The sequence below is a fragment of the Epinephelus lanceolatus genome, chromosome 17, assembly GCF_041903045.1.
Source record: "Epinephelus lanceolatus isolate andai-2023 chromosome 17, ASM4190304v1, whole genome shotgun sequence".
NCBI lineage: Eukaryota > Metazoa > Chordata > Actinopteri > Perciformes > Serranidae > Epinephelus > Epinephelus lanceolatus.
In genome coordinates, this window is record NC_135750.1 from 17,090,976 (window position 1) to 17,108,642 (window position 17,667).

Consider the following 17,667-nt stretch of genomic DNA (forward strand, 5'->3'; position numbering starts at 1 on the left):
TTAGGGTTGGGGTATATTGGCGATCTATGACTGGCTGAGAACATCCCTGCACATTCTCCTACATGAATATATCTGCAATCACCGGTTGTTTGGCTAACAGTGGCAGGTTAGAAATTTTAACATACTGCCGTACCCTACACCTAATACTCAAGTTGTTGCTTTCAACATACTGAATCACTTTTAGAAATGTCAACCAAATTGTGATAGCATGATATGACTCTTAACAATGCTTTGTGGAGCTATTCAAAGCAATGTGAGGAATTGGAAATGGTGTCTTACATAAAGCATGCAAAAAATGAAGAGCTCTAGTACAAATCAACTTTCTTATCTGTTAAAAAATGTGCATCAGCCAAGAGAAAGCAACACCGAATGTTTCAAGAATTCAGACAAACAGCAGATAATGAGGATGAGAGCAGAAAAGGAAAGATTTACTTGTATCTGGAGACGCCATGGTGGACACGATGACTGGTGGACCTGTGCGTCGACTTAGCTTCTGGTTAGCAGCAAGGGCACCTTGACCTTGGCCAGGTGCACCCACGGGTACGAGGGCATTTTCTGGTACTGGCCCTCCACCCTTACGCATCATCTGAGGACTGGGGTGAGGGCTGTGCATGGGTGACAATGGCAATAAGTTCCTGTCCCTCTTCATCAGCTCCATGGGCACTGTGTAATTGGTAGAGTATGCTTTTGGTACCTGTTGTGGTGGCTGTTGTAAAGCTGGCATGGACACAGGCATCTGCTGTGGCATACCCGACATGGAGTGCATAGACCCTGGCATGGCAGGCATTGACCCGGTCATTTGCTGTGGCATTATCTGCATACCATGCATAGGCATCCCTGGCACTGTCACACCAGAGGAGTAGGCTGACATGGGTCTTGACTGAACAGGCATCAGTGCTCCAGCGTATGGCCCTGGGGAGCGAGGTGGTTGGCCTGGGTAGCCTCCAGAGGCTTCCAGGAGGTGCTGAGAGGGGGCACTGTTGGGTCTCCTACCCATTACTTCTCCCATCCTTGGGGAGATGGTCTGCATGGCCCCAGGGGTCTGCGGGTGTATAATTTGGGCTTCAACGGTCAAAGCTTGAGGAGGGTGCGCTGGATGGTGGTGCGGCTGCTGGTGGTGGTAGATGTCTGAGCGATGGCTGAAGCTATTGGAGCGGCCTCGCATGGGTGTCTGAGGTTGGGAGGGTGCTGGCGTAGCCTCAACAGGCCGCTTGCAGTTGTGAACCAAGCGAGACAGTACACGGGCCTGGCCAAGGTTGGGAGCAACGGTGCGGACATCGTTCTCCTCCATAACAGCCAGCATGCTGGTGGAGTCAAATCCCTGATGGGTAAGTGAGGAGATGGTGCTCTCTGAGAGGCCCTCATTTCGCAGCAGGGCAAGAAACTCAGGATCAACTGTCCTCTTGGGGTCCACAGGCAAAGGCGTCTGTGGAGCAGTGGGGGGAAGAGGAGTAGGAAGTGGAGTGACTGCAGGAGGAGGGACTGAAGTTTGGGCAGCCTGCACAAGGGCGGGTGCAGCTTGAGCGACTGGGGCAGGCTGCACAGGGGCAGGTGGAGGAGGAAGTGGAGCCGTCATAGAAAGGCTGGGGTCAGAGACAGGCATGGTAGGTGGAGGTGGCAGAGGCTGTTGCTGTTGCAGCTGCAACTGTTCCTGCTGAAGTTGCTGTTGCTGCAATTGCTGTTGCTGAAGTTGTTGCTGTTGTAACTGCTGCTGTTGAAGTTGTTGCTGCTGTATTTGTTGTTGCTGAAGTTGCTGTTGCTGTAGCTGCTGCTGTTGTATTTGTTGCTGTTGAAGTTGCTGCTGTTGTAATTGTTGCTGCTGTATTTGTTGTTGCTGCTGTAACTGTTGCTGCTGTTGTAACTGCTGCTGTTGTTGGATGGTGTAGGGTGAAGCCGTCTCTTGTCTCATCATCATAGCTTGACTGGCAGGATCTACTACGAGACAGGTAGCAGCCTGCTGCCCATCCAGCGGGCGGCTATTAATATCACTATAGACTGACTGACCGGTCAGAGGTGGAGGCTCGCTGGCATACCGAGGAGATGCATGCTCCATACCATAGTGAGCAGGAGATGGCTCTCTGGAGGGTATGCGCTGTTGGCCATCTGGTGTCATTTTGGCAGCAGTTACAGCACCAGGTTCCCTATAAGCCCGACTCAACTCGTGAGCAGTTGGAGGAGGGGGAGGAGGAGGTAGAGGCGATGAAGGTGCTTGAGGTCCTGCTCTCCCTCCCTGACCTTGATCCCACACAGCACGAGCCCCAGGTGCAATTCCGAAATGAGAGCTTGACCTACTCAGTGGATGAGGGTGGTGCGGCGGAGGCTGGTGTTCTGGCCGGTAAAAGCCCTCAGGTGGCCGCGGAGTCATGGCCGGGTCATGGGAATAGTAATCCTGATGTGAGATGGATCCTCGGTGAGCCATGGGCGCTCGTTCGTAGTGGTTCAGATCCGGCACAGAGCCCTTCCTAAGCCCCCGCGGGTCCTGCCGCTCTGCGTAAACCTGCCCGTACAGAGACTCTTGGTAGGAATACGGGTCGCGTTTCAAATCCAGGTCAGGAGGACGCACTCCTGGTGGAGGCTCGTACCAGCCTCCTCCCTCTGCGTATGACAGAGAGCTCCGCCGGCCGGCTACTCTTGCCTGCTGCTCGTACACACTCTCAGCCCTGTCCCACTGACCCTCATTCCCCCCTAGTGTGTCCCAACTGTGGGAGCGACCAAGACTCAACTGTTTGTTAGGGACAAGCATTGGCAAAAAAGAAAAAAGCAGAGAAAGCTTCAATGGAGGAAAAAAAACCCCACAAACACACAAAAAAATCCGCCTGTAGCTGTGTTTGCGAAAGTTTCCTCTCAAGTCTTCAAGTACTTTAGCACCCAAAAAAAAATGAACCAGAGAGGAGGAGAACAAGCAGAAAAGGAGATGACGCAGGGTCTACCGTTTCACCTGATATCAGGTTGTAGTATTCTAAGTCCGTACTATCAGGTGACTCCAAGGCAGTCCTTGAATAATTAATCTCTGGTCATGCTGGCTTGTTGTGCGCGAGGAAAGAGGACACCACACACAAACACATCACACCAAACCACACATACACAGTACAAGACAGAGGTAGCACAGCTACTCCATGGAGGACACGGCAGCAGGGTGCATGCTTGAGATGGCCACCAAACGTCGATAAAAAAAAAAAAAAAGGCAAAAAAAAAAAAAAAATGAGAGAAGTGGATAGGTTGGGTTATAGGTTGGGATGGGCAGGGGCTTGTACTAATCCAATAGGGTTTATCTCTCCCTTCTCTGGGACATTTTACTCGCTCTGCCGATTGCTATGAGGGATTACATCTAAATAAAGCCTGTTTAATTCCACTTCCCACTGTGACGTCATGTGAGCCAGATACAAGCATATCTGGTGATGCCGATGATGATGATTTAGAGTCCACCCCCGAACCCCCTCACCCTCTCCTGAAGAGTCACCTACCTGAAGGTGTCGATGATGCACTGTCGTCAACAGGTTTCAGTTTTTAGTTTGCCACCGCGGGGAGGGGAGGCCAGGCAGGGCGCACGGCTTCATTGAATACAAATGAAATACAGTTCTCTGAGCTAAGTCCCATGTGCTGTCAGTAAACATCAAATCCACTCTGATTGGACACTAATCCTCCAGGCCCCATGCTTGCGGCAGAGCCACCACGCAACTGCTGCCCAACTCTGAAATGTCCTTGATGCCTTCGTGGCGCTCACTGTCACTGCCCCACTCTGCTCGATATGAGATCACTCAGACCTGCTGTTTGTACGTTAACTGGAGGACACTGAAAATGACATGGATTGCACAGAGATTGCAGAATACATAGCGAAACCCACCTGCAATCTTTGTCCGATTTGCCCTCACAATGACTGTTATTTCAAGCAAGGATCCTCTATATTATCAATATTACTGCCTGTCTTGTAGCTCACAGTGTTAAACACACAGAAAGTTATCATCTCAAAATACTTTTTTTTATATTACTACATGATTTCTTACCATATGCATCTTACTGTCAGTAAAATACAGCACCGTCCCCCTCTTTCCTAAAGCTCCTCTGATCTCCTTCACTTAGAGAAGCTCTGTAATCTGGATTTGCCCCTTTGCAGAGAAAAGTAAAATACTGGGGGAGTCGGATGTGTGTGTATCTATATGCGTGTGTCTGTGTGTCTGGAAGCGGGGGGGAGGGTTCTTTTTGTCACAGCAGTTAATCCTACAACCTTTGCCTTACAAAAACACTACGCTCGTTGAGCTGCAATACATCAAGAACTCCCTCCACTTCATTCAAACACGCCGTGGTGAAAAAAGCTTTTTGCTCCAATGCTGTGGCATTATATATTCTGTTTGGCCATGAGCCATACATGAAGATGTAATTGGTATACATTCATCATTTTGTCTAACCAAGGTGATGTTCAGTGTATGACTCTGGGGGTGTACCTGCCTACCTGGCTGCCTGCATGTCTCGCTTCATGTCACTGTGGCTGCAACCCGATCCCTTCTGCAGAGGATCCCTGTTTATTAATGCATGAAAACAGATGTAAGGTGAGGAAGTGTCCGTTTCCATCCAAATCTAATCTCGGAGCTCACCACAGCGAGGGGTGGCAATACATATTTTAGACCGTGAGGAAACTCTTGTTAATACTGTCTCAGCATATTGAGGAAAGTTCCTGAATATCTTTACAGAGGGCCTGTGGAAACGGCACGGGCATGTCCGTCGTCGGCATGAATATCTCGTTTAATCACAGTTGTGTAATTAGAGTAGGAAGAGATCAGAGAGGGAGCGGAGTATTCTGCTGTTTTCACAAGATGACAGGAAAAAGCTGATGACACTGGCTCCAAAACCAATTGCGGAGATGACTAGGAACCCTTTTTTTTTCTGGTAAGGTCAGAGGAACATTAGTCAGCTTGATGTAAAAAGGTAATTAAAATTGGAAGGAGAGGCAAGAGCGAGCCCTCGCGGGGATCTAAAACTGACTGTAAAGATGAATTATCAAATCAAAGCTGAGAGATGGAATAAAAAATCATTTTTGAAGCCCATTTTGATTCATCCGGGTTTTGCTGTCATAAAGCCAATCAAATTTTACAGTCATTTCCAGTACAGGTGTCATTCCTCACCTACTGTAAAAGGCACACAGTCTTATTCTGAGGTTTGTGAGATAGAAAGTATTATCTTAGTTGTCAAAAAGCTGCTTTTCTTTATGTGCATATATGTGTCTGCTTGTCTGTCTCGCTCTCTCTTTGGACACAAAACTGACATATGTGGAATGTGTGGCAGCACTAGCATTGTTTGCATTGTAGCCTCACAGCAAGAAGATTCCCAGTTCGAATCCAGGGTGGGGGCCTGAACCCCAGGGTGGGGCAGCCCCTCTGTGCAGGGTCTGCATGTTCTCCCTGTGTCAGCGTGGGTTTTCTCCGGGTACTCCGGTTTCCTCCCACAGTCCAAAGACATGCAGTTTAGCTTATTTGGTGACTCTAAATTGCCCGTGTGAATGGTTGTCTACCTCCATGTGTCAGCCCTGTGATAGTGTGGCGACCTGTCCAGGGTGTACCTCGCCTCTTGCCCAATGTCAGCTGGGATAGGCTCCAGCCCTTTGCTACATTATGCCTCACATTTGTTCATGACAAAGTCGCGTGGTTCAAATAACTGTCACGTTGTCTTGTGCTTGTGGTGGGTGCAGTTTGTAGGGCCTCCTGTCAACCCTGCAGCTTTGGCGGAGCTCTGTATTTGGCTTCCTGGCTTTGCGGCACTTCTGCCTCCTGTTTGAACCCAGTGCCCTTACCCAGATGCACTTTCAAGTACCGAAATTCAATTTAACGCGAGTAGTACTGATGTATTTTGGTTGGTAACCTTAAAAATATTGAGTTTGCTACCAAAACCTAGACTTCATGTATATTATTCCTAATTTAATAGCTTGTCCTGAAAGGTCTATTTCTGAGACATGAAAGAAGCTGCTTGCATTCAGGAGAAAATATTCAGAGCCAATACACACACACACACACACACACACACACCACACATCCATGTCAAAGGCAACAGCCTATAGAGTATATGTGATCCCCTGGCTTCTTTCCCCAACCCTCATCCACTCCTCTCATTACTTCTCCTCGCCTGGCTCTCAAGAGACTCTGGCTTTCAGTGCAGCAGATCACTCATCCCCATAAAGTCAACCTCAAACACAGAGACAGGGGCAGAGGTGTGTACTCGGGGTTTGCCGATCTAATCCTGACAGGAAAGTAAATCACAGAGTTCTGTTTGCCTCAAACTAAACAATGTGTGACTTTCAAATTTCTAATGTTCCTCCATTTGCCATACTTGCCAGACTGTGCACACAACGCCAGATTCACTGTAACAGAGGGATTTAGGAATTAAGCCGGGGATTTTAGAACAAATATAATACCACCCCAGCAGAAGCTTAAAGACCTTACATTGAATAAGACTTGACTGGTGAAAAATTTGAGTAAAACTTATAGAAACCTCGAGTAAATGAGCCTCGAGTGAGTATGCAATAATGTAGTTCAGGGCTCTTTTAACTGCTAATAGATTTCAGAAAACTACTTTAGCTTGTTATAGTGTATAACTTTTTCTTTTACATCTTTCAATAGTAGAAAAAATTGCATTAAGCAGCCAGTAACAAGACGGACATGATGTATGACATTTAGATCTGTGGCTAATCTGTCACACAAGACGCTTACCGTTGTTTAATAAACTCTCCACATCTCCCTGTCACTCAGCCCTCACAGCCGCTGCCTCCACATTAATATTGCAGCTCAGCCAGCAGAGGAGGGTCACTGTACGTGTATGAATGCGCTCATTGGTGCATGTTTTAACCATGTAAAATGTTTGCATGCTCTACCAAAAGTTGGAATCAGAGGGTTCACATGCAACAAGCCCGGTTTGAAATATGCTGTCACTCACTCCATCTATACACCCACTCACTCACTCAAACACACACACACACACACACAGATTCGGCTTGCATGATCCCAGATCCCCACTCAGCCTTTGACCCTGCTCTGCCTGTCTCCTGACGTGCAGCAGAGACAGCAGTGGCCGTGGTGCTTCGTTAATGTCCCTTTTCATTCACACACGCAATGCGCGGCTAAAGCCTTGGCCTCGCTCTGACGTGCATACATGAATAAAAATCACACGCTAACTCAAAGTGAATGCTGCTCTGCAACAGAAATAAAAACAACTGTCTCCCACAGTGTGACACGTCACATACTCAAGGCATGATTTGAATGTTAAACACACATTGACTTATGCATGAGCGTGGGGCAGGAGGCACTAACTGGAAATGGGATTACAATGCCAGTACGGCTACAGAGAATAATGCTGTCAGATGAATTGTAATGCACACTTAACAGACATTATGTACGTGGCTGCTTTGTATGTGTTTCCAGTGGGATTATTTGTCTCTGAAAGCATCTCCATAGGGACTAAATGGACTGTAAAATGGAGGTCGATGGCAATGAAGCTAGTACTTATCGAAATGACAATCACATACTCGGTTAGTGTAACATGCTGAATTGACACGCAGTTTATTTTCCATTTTGCTTGTATATATTTGCTACATAAACACGGCAGCAAAAGCCAACAAATTCTCCTGAGTTTCCTCTATGTTATGGAGAGATCCCTTTACTCATAATCCAACTCCTCCGGGCGCATCCTCTGCAACCCATCTTTCATCCAATCTGCAGCCCGATCCGGAGAAGCCACAGGTCATTAAAATACTTAGTTCCGTAGCTTTTGAAATTAGATTTTTCCAGGAACTCATTTCCAACTTTCAACAACCGCAAAGATACATGCCAGCGCAAACACAGGCAGAGGCCGAAAAGTAAGAAAAGGGAAAACTGTACCCAAAAATTCAATTCAGGTGTGCACAAGAGACAGTCACACTAATGAAAATAATAACATGATGACACATGCTGGTGTGCTGCAAGGTATTACAAGAATTTCCTTTCAAAAACAACACTCTGCCATTTTTCTATCCGCTTCTTTCCCCCCAGCTCTCCATGCCCCTCCCTGCCTCTCCACAAAGCCTATAAAGGGGTCGTGGGTTTTGGTGTGGAGCCTGGAACAAGCCCGAGGGGGGGTCAGACCCAGAGACCGCTCCGATGACTTCATACCAGCGCTGGATGCCAGAGCGTGGAGAGACGAGTGGGAGGGAGGGATGAAAGCAGAGAGGTGGATGCAGCGGAGGCCTGAGTCTGTGCTGAAAAGCTCTGGATATGAAGCCCCCCCCTCCCTCCCGCCCATGCAGGGGTGGATGACATCAGGACACCCCCTCCCTTTTCCTCCACAGCCTCCCTCGTCGTGCTCTCTGTTTAATATGAAGTGTTTTTGTTATAAAAAAGCTGGCAGGTCTCTTAAATGTGACAATATGAATAATTCACGAGCAAAGTTTTATGGTATTTTAGCTCGATTGGCCGCATTATTTACTACTCACTGTTTAAACATCTCCTCCTGTTGTACACATGACAAAACAAGATGCATTATCAAGGATTAACATATTTATTGAACTGCCAAGTAAAACACTTGGACTCGCCATGACAAATTCCACTACCCCACCTTGTGGTGTTTGCGTCCAAGCACAGATTTACAACTTGTAAATCAACATTCAGGAACATGCTGTTACCACGACCTAGTTCACGTCGCAGCGCCGCTCACATCCCATCTCTGCCCAGATCAGTCAGTTAGCTCTGGCTAAACGGCAATGGCAACGACTTGCGCTGCTGCCCAAGCCAATGCATGCTGGGTACACAGATGGAGCGGACAGAAGGAGACGCAGAGAGGAAGAGAGTTAGAGAGTGAGGGAGAGAAAAAGGGGGGAATGAGAGAGTATGGGAACTGATGCTCACAACAGATGTTTGCCACGGTTCCCTTATTGCAGTTACACTCTTCTTGGCACTTCATCAAACCCACAACAGAAGGAGCAGTTGTACCATATACGTTTTGAAAGCTGATATCTAAACTAAACAATGCTGTGAGGCTTGATAGAGAAATAAAGTCTAGTCATTTGTATAATTGGTGAAAACAGGCTTCACTGATGACCGGTTTGTTATAGTGTTTTTAGTGAGAATGAATCACTACTGCTAACATCATAAAAAAATATATACACATTCATTAAGCTGCAACTGGCAAAGGTCTACCCGGACCCTTGGACCCAACAACAGACCCATACGGTATGGATTGATGCTTTATTATTAAGATCAATCAGGTCCAGGGGTCTCATTTATAAAACCGGCCTTTGTTCGTACGCTATCGTTATAAATGACAGCCAAGGTCTGGTCCCACTCTCTTACCACTCCTCCTGGGTCTGTTTATCATTTTGTGCAACAACCAGGTGGACCCAGACAACCCGTGATCAGCGCTGATGAGAAATATGCATAAGCACCAGGTGTATAACATCATCCTGCATCCTGACTAGGCTGACTTAGGATCAGATTACAAGAGCCCAAGTAAGGTGTAAAACACATTAAGCAGCAGCACCAGAGAGTTGGAGGCAGAGCAGAGGAAAGATGGACAGCGAGTTGGGAAAATTAAGATGTGACAGCGCACATCACTCCAAACCATTGTTATTATATCGGCCATTAAAAATCCACTTTCAGTCAAGCTCTAGTAAGATTGGTGAAAACAATCTGTTGTGTCCAACATGATAAATGTTTTTAGAAGACATGCAAAAACATCTGAGGCAAAAACAGGATGAGTATAAATATTTTTTTAAAATAATTGTCTCCAGTGGGATCTCAGAACAAATTTCTTGGGTCCATTTGGGTTTGGCTTCGTCATTTCTACCCATGAAGACCTCTAGATGCAGTTAATGATTTCATTTTTTTGTTAATCCACCAATTAATTTCTAGACTTATAGATTCATCGTTTTGCCTATGAAATGTTATAAAATAGAGTAAAATACCCATTACATACCTAGAGTCCAATGGACAGGTTGCAAGACTATCACAGGGCTGACACATAGAGACAGACAACCATCACCAATCACACTCACATTCACACCTACGGACAATTTAGAGTCACCAATTAAAGGAAATGGCCACTTTAGAATGAAAAAACAGTATTTACTGACCCTCATGGCAACTCGCGCAAGACTAGCTGATGGCTAGTGGCGGTGCTAGTTCTCGAGACTCGCGCGAGTTGCCATGTAAACACAGCACTCATGCAGGGCAGGCTAACTGACCACGGTGAGAAATTATGCGATAAAAGTGGAGTAAATTATGTCTTTTTAAGTCAATTTTGCATGCCGCGGCTTCAGGGCACTTGGATTATGACGGACGAGCCGTTCTGACATTTTTGAAATGCATTAGCGGAGTTTAATTACATTTTCAAAATGTGAGTTTCATGTACTTCAAGTGTAGCTGTTATTCCGGCTAGCTGTTATCCTCCGATACCCCGAACGAGTTTTGTGGATTAAAAAACTACACTGGACTTCTTGTCGGCATGAGGGTCAGTAAGTACTGTCTGTATTTTCATTCTAAAGTAGCCATTTCCTTTAACCTGCATATCTTTGGACTGTGGGAGGAAGCTGGAGTACTCAGAGAAAACCCACGCTGACACGAGGAGAATAGGCAAACCCCCCCACCCCGAATTCAAACCAGGAACTCTCTTGCTGAGATCAGTTTAACTATAGCATAAGAAGAGCATCAAATATTTGACATTTTTGCTTGAAAACGTCTTGTCTAATTATTTGATTGACCAAATAGTTGCTGATTAATTCTCTGTTGACTGGTTAATTGTTTCAGCTCTAAATTTTTTATATAAAGTAAAACCTTTAGGGAAAAATAGCAGAGGGACATTTTCCCACAGCGAATGCCATCGTGTTTAATAAGAGAAGCTATTGTTTAAGTCGTCTTCTACCAACCAAATTGATCACAAGACATGATGCGTGCAGATCTGGGTGGTTTACCAGCTCGACTAAAACAATTTCCTGGGGAAAATCCTGATTTGATTAGCAATTAACTGTCAAAAGTAATTCATCGAGCAAAAAAGTCAAACATTCTCTGTGTCCAGCTTCTCACGTAAGCTGCTTTTCTCTGTTTTGTAGCACTGTAATATGAATATCTTTGTGTTTTTGACTGTTGGTTGGACAAGACAGGAAATGTCAGGATGTCACCTTGGGCTTCCAGACTGAACAATTAACTGATTACTAGAAGAAATAACAGATAGGCAGGGATTGCAGCTCTAGTTTTGACCTTGCGTGTCTAATTTGAAAACCACAAAAATCCAACATGAAAGCAAAGGACAGTGAATCATATCAGATATCCTCAATGGTAAAACATCCACCGTTCCGGTGAAATCTACATTCCTGCACCGTGACTACTTTTGATGGGAGTAAACAGCCACACTTGATCAGCCATTTCGAATTCGATTTAGGCCACAGGCGCCGCTCAGTTAGCCACTCATCACAATGAGTAAAGATGTAATCAATGCACTCCGCTGTGAAACAAGTATTGGATTGACACACTTATCCTCAGAAGATAAATGAAGATTAGGGAAGCTTCTCTCGCCGTCTCGCCAAGTGCAACCCACGGCGGCAACGCAATCACAATCACTCCATAACGTTCTTGTTTTTGTCAATACATACACGATGCGAACTTTGATTTCTATTTCACGCTTCAGTCCCAACACTCTGTTTATAGATAATAGTGGGTGGCTTTGACATTATGGTGCAGAACACCCCATGCCTCTGGTTTTGAAATACCCTTTTTATATGGTTGAGCAGATTTAACGCTACTGTGAAAACAGCGTGATTCACCACCCTCTGATCTTTTAACTTCCTCGATGTGAATCACCCTCCTCTACACATTTTTAAGAGCAGCTGTGGTGACTAACTGTACCAGGAAAAAAAAAAAATCCCCCTCGTCTTTGGTATAGAATGACTTCATTGTTGATGAGCAGAGTAGACATGGACACACTGAAGATGTCTGTGGGACAAATGGAGCAGATCAGAAAATATTGTTATATGATGTTTAACATATTGCCTCCTCTGAGGAACACAGAAATTCTGCCTGTATTTAAAAAAAAAAAGAGGGAAAAAGTGTTTCCAAGCAAGCAGGGTTGGTGGTTTGGAGAGGTTTGAGATGCCACATGTGGCTCTCATTCTGAGGGTGGAAACAGACAGCATCACTGCTTCATTTCTGCTTCATTATATTGTGTTCCTCCATCTCAATAGGATTTTCCTTCGACGTGAACAAAGAGGAATTTTGATACTTGATACTCTGTAGAGTTTTAATTGGAAGTAACTACGTATTACTAAGAAAATCCTCTGGTTACGCTTGAAGTACCACCGGAATGTCTGTGTTCTTTTACATAAGTAAAAAGACCTAATTCAAAATCATTTGACATATTGCAAAGTGCTATGAAAACATGCTATATAGCCCTGCTCATGAAACTCACTCTATTGAGGATGTTAAAGAAATACTTAATGACTGACCTAAATGACCATTTATATATCCATTACCCACCCACGTTGAGTCTATGAGGAAAACTTTGTTTTTGTTTACATGCATCCGACAAACAAAGAATCCAAAAATGGAGAAAATTCTTGATGAATTGAAAAATATCAGTTTACAAACAATCACACAACTTCTACAGTATATCCAAGTGTCATTTAACCAGTCATATGCTCAGTACTTCCCAAACTGACATCCCTTTCTGACAGGAAACTGAACTGAAAGTGAAATTTCTCCATGTTCTCTTCAAAGCCAGACTCCATTGATAAAAACAGTAATTTTACCTCACTGAACACGGGAGCTGCACTGAGTAAGTGCAAGTATGAAGTAAAATTACAGTATTATAGTTTTTTAAAGATTTGTAACATAGAAAGGCTTCACTCATTTTCACAAAAAGTAGTCGTGAGTAGTTAAGACCTCACAAATTCAAATTTAAGACTAATGACATTTAAGGCCTTATTGTTGTAACATCTAATTTAAGAAATTGTAAGACTCTTTAAGGACCCATGGACACCCTGGTCCTTAACAAACTCAATTTCCAATGAGCCAAAAACATTCACAGACTACACGTTACTAGTTTGACAGACTGAGGCCAGTTGAGTGACGTGCTTTTGGAATCGACTGAGAGGAACAAACAGTTTAAACATCTTTTAGACAGCAGAGACAGCAAAGATCACGCTAGCAGAGAGCGTGGGTAGATATCATGGACAACGGGGGAAAAGAGTCGTGCTTGTACAATACGCTTGAACCGACTGTTGTCTGGCAATGTCTACAGGCAGTCGAAAGTGTTTATAGTTATATACAATGTACTGGGGCGGTTGTGGCTCAGGATGTAGAGCAGTCGTCCAACAATCACAGGGTTGGATGTTTGATCCCTGGCTCCTCCTGTCCACATGTCAAACCCCAAGTTGCTCCCGAAGGGCAGGCCAGCGCCTTGCAAGGCAGACATTGGCGTGCGAGTGTGTGTCTGTGTATAGGTGAATAAGAGGCCAATTATAAAGCGCTTGTCCATTTACCATTTACTACAGCAGAGCCTGAACGGTTACACTTAAAGGCACGGTGAGACGCCTGCAGTCATGGAGGGCAAGATGTGATAATCGTTCAAACCGGGGAACGATGCACACTTTTGGGCCGTCTCTACTCAAAGGTGTTTACACAAAATCTAACAAAAGTAGTTGTATGAAGAATTTTAAAAAGAAGACAGCTCTTTCCCTTCTTATTTTCTTCCAACACACCTGCAGAATTGCTGTGAAATGGGCGTAAATGTCAGAATGTCGGTTTTGAAAAGCTACAAATGTTGTCGGACAAAGCGCCTCCAATTCCAACATTTGAAAGGTGCCAGGGAGGAGGTTTGACCATCCAACAAGCACTTCGTTTAAAGCATACTGACTCCTCTACAATGACATTGTGTATATTACCAGTGAAACAACAAAATGAATCCTTGTTTAACTTAATTAAAATCAAAATGCTGTTGTAGATTCTCATTTATCTTGAAGTACAGATAGTAACCTTCAGAAACATGTTTCACTTTTCATGAAAGCTGACAAAAGAAACCCTCAGTGTGAGTTTGAGAGTTATAAAAGCTTGTGGAAAAGTGGCTAGCAGCTATATCTGCACTACAAAAAGGAGAATGCAAAAGAATAATCTTGCACTATACAGTACAGTATAGGCATTACTGGCATATGGGTGAAGGGTGATTATGAGTTTGGACGTGCATACATATACTAAATAAACATTCAGGCATTCAGTGGCTCCTGTCAGTGGTTAAGTGAAAAAACGAGTATGGAAAAACGAAAGGAAAATCTCTTTGCTTTGTCTTTCACTCACACACACACACACACACACACACACACACACACACACAAATCAATCCAACTACCCGCTATAATCAATCCCAGGGCTCTGAGGAGTGCTTCACTTTATTACAAACTCTCCCTTCTTCATCTCTCCAGCAATCTGGAAACATCGAACTCAAGTCTCGTTCAGCCATCAACACAACCTCCTCTACACCCTCACACAAACGTACACACACACACACACACACACTCTTTCCTCCTAGACAGCCTTCGAAGCTGAAGTTTGGAGCCTCGTCGGGTCCCAAAGCTCCCTTTTGACACACACAAACACACTTATGCAAACGATCCCACTGGCTTTTCACTGAATTTGTAGCAGCAGCCTGAAAGGCTTAAATACTGGTGGAAACTTCATTTCCATATAACAGTGGAGGGAATCTTTTTTTTTATAGCTTCAACATAAACCTGTGAAACTAATACTCAAAGTCACATGTACGCACACAAAGACACAAGCATCCCACAACCTAAATCAATTTCAAGTGACCTGTGAGTGTGTGGTCAGCATCTCAAACTCACATGTACGTAAAGAAGCAGAAAGAAAAAAGGGAGTGAAAGTCTCACCCTCGCAGATCTTGTCAAGTCGCTGGCGTTTCACTTTATGTTTGTCGATCAGAGCCATCCCGTCACAGCCTCAGATGTTCTCTCCTCTCTGGATTTTTGTATCCACCTCTCTCCTCCGTAAAGTCTCAAATGCTCCGATCCTCCAGATGTTAGCTAGCAGGTGTTTTAAACCTGAAATCCAAGAAAGCAGGGACTAAGATTATTCTCTTTTAAGGTTATTCCTAAAAGCCATTGCGACAGTGGGATATATTCACTGCAAATAGCAACTTTTCATTTCTTAGATTTTAGGTTATTTATCTACTTATTATTCTTTTGCAAGGGACTATTATGTAATGTACAACATGTATCATGTTGCCATTTGATGTATTGCATCTGATGTTGTTGTAGGTCATTGGCTGCATCCGAAATGATTCACTCATTCATCACTAGAGATGTACCGATACCACTTTTTCCTTCCCGATACCGATTCCGATCCCTGAACCTTAGGTATCTGCCAATACCGAGTACCGATCCGATACCAGCGCGTAAAATAAAAATGGATGGGATATGAATTGTTGTATGTCTAAACTCCTTTTCCTTTTTATTATTATTATCCAGTGTTGACACAGATCAAGACACAGGTTAAAGTGCAGCCACACAATTTGGTAAAAAAGACATTTTAAAGGCTACAGTAGAATGCTTTTTAAACTCCACTCCGTTTCCGTTTTGTTTGCCTGTAGCGTGCGTATGCGTAGTGACATGAGGCATTACGTGGTATTGGATTGGTCATAGGCTGTACTCGCCGATACCCGATACCGCATTGTAGACAGTATCGGAGGCATTTCCGATACTGGTATAGGTATCGGTACAACTCTATTCACCACTCCTTGCTCACTATGTAGGGAGTTCTATGTAGAGTACTATATATTGAGTAGTGAGTGATTTCGGACACAGCCAATGACTTACAACAACATACAACAAATATTGATGTTTGATATTATGTGGAAAAATTGACAATAAAGGTGTAAAAAAATAAAATTTTACAATTGAAAGATAAATATAACAAGGCAAACACATGACAATGACTACTATTTGGGGGGTTAATAGCAGAGAACAACAAAATGACTGTTGTAAACATTAACAACAAGAGAGAGCTCGAAGGTGCACTTGGTTCCAGTGTATCCATACTACAGAAAATTAGTACCATTTCAAATATTTCCGATTGATAAACCAATATGTTTTTGACAACACTTAATTATGCCAAGTTATGCACAGTGGTACATCGTATATAAGAGGCATACATTTTGCAGATTTCAAGAGAGAGTCTGCACAGTGCAAAAAGAAATAAACTGTCAGTTACAGGGTTGGGTAACTTTTAGCTTAGAGCAGTTTCTAATCATGTGGTAGAGTAGTCCGACCAGTTGTGTCTCTAACAGACATGCCTTTCAGTGTCACGCTCATTAAGAAGATGAGGCAGTTTGATAACAGTCAGTCACTTAACACATACTAATCATGATTTCCTGGCTTCCTGAAAGTGCACCACAAGAAAAAAAAAAAAGAATTGTCATCTGACAGCAATAAGACACAGTTATTTTGTCTCAAACACTCATCAGTCAGCGGGCCAAATAGTGTGCTGGGTGGCCCAATGACTATTTTCTATTTCAATATGAGAATAAATTGATACAAAATGAGATTTTTTTGTGCACTTTCTATGTAAATAAGGTGACAGAGTGCATAAAAAGCATCAAAATAGAGCTTGTTTATCAGAAAGAGTGCCAGAGGAAGATTCCCCAAAACCCCGACAACCCAAAATGTCCTAGAAACGCCCCTGTGTGGAGCTGGTGCAGGACAGCAAATGTCAAAAGGTTAAAACACGGCAATTAATTTATCATATATACTGACAATTATCATTAATGTTTGTCTATTGAGTGGACCCTGGTCTTGTGTTATTTCGTGGCCCCCAGGCAAAGCAAGTTGAGTACCCTTGCCTTAGCAGCATCACCAAACTGCCCTGCAAGAATCAGCCATCTGCCTTGCAGAGACTCAACTCTCCACTAGAGGGAGCCTGATCTCGGCGAGCACTATTCATCTAATTTAATTCAGAAATGTCACTTCTGCAACCAGAGCCCCCAAACTGAGTGGAACACACAGCAACAAGGCAGACAAACACAGAGGGAGTGAGTAAATGAGGCGTTTTACCAATCATTTATGTTCAGTGACTGATGCTCCTCTAAAGAGCAATCTTCTAATTGGTTCCTGCTGAAGCCTGAGGGACACGGCACAGTTTTTTTTTTTTCTCTCGGTGGGGGAAAAGGCAGGCAGACAGAGATAGACAGAGGAAGGCACAAAAAGACACACACACACAAGATGACAAGCAGAAATGTAAGCTCGCGCACACACACACACACACACACACACACACACACACACACACATACACTCTCAGGGCAGCGAGTCACACAGAGGAATGTGGGTCAGTTAGTCAGCAGACGGGAGGCGGTTGTATCAGCAGAATAAAGACATAAAAGGGGGTTGGTGGGAGGGAGAGGAAAGCACTAGAAAAACATCATCTAACAGGATGAGTACAGTGTGACACCATCCTCCTCCGACATTTAACTGTATCTTTTTCAGCACTTTTGCATTTATAACCCTACCTCTGTTTATTTCCATATTCGCCTCTGGGCCCAATCCTAGAGTGCTGCACTTTGGGAACAGCTCTTTCTTGACTTATATGATGCACTGTAACTGCAGATATAACTGTCGCGTTTTGGCGGGTTGGAGGGCAAGCTAAGCAACGCGGCTGA

The 17,667-nt window shown here is 44.2% G+C and overlaps 1 protein-coding gene across 4 annotated transcripts in view; it reads right to left on the bottom strand.

The window, feature by feature from the left end:
• The window catches only part of ctbp2a (C-terminal binding protein 2a), a 91,433-nt gene that overhangs the window by 46,200 nt on the left and 27,566 nt on the right, over positions 1–17,667 (bottom strand). For 2 of the 4 annotated variants that reach the window (XM_033613339.2, XM_033613341.2), the window contains exon 2: positions 14,885–15,055. In XM_033613339.2, the coding sequence (XP_033469230.1) occupies positions 14,885–14,942 (58 nt within the window). In that variant the 5' untranslated portion in view covers positions 14,943–15,055. Of the gene's footprint in view, positions 1–432; positions 3,200–14,884; positions 15,056–17,667 lie in introns of those variants that run through there. The other 2 variants (XM_033613337.2, XM_033613338.2) reach the window with 1 other exon arrangement.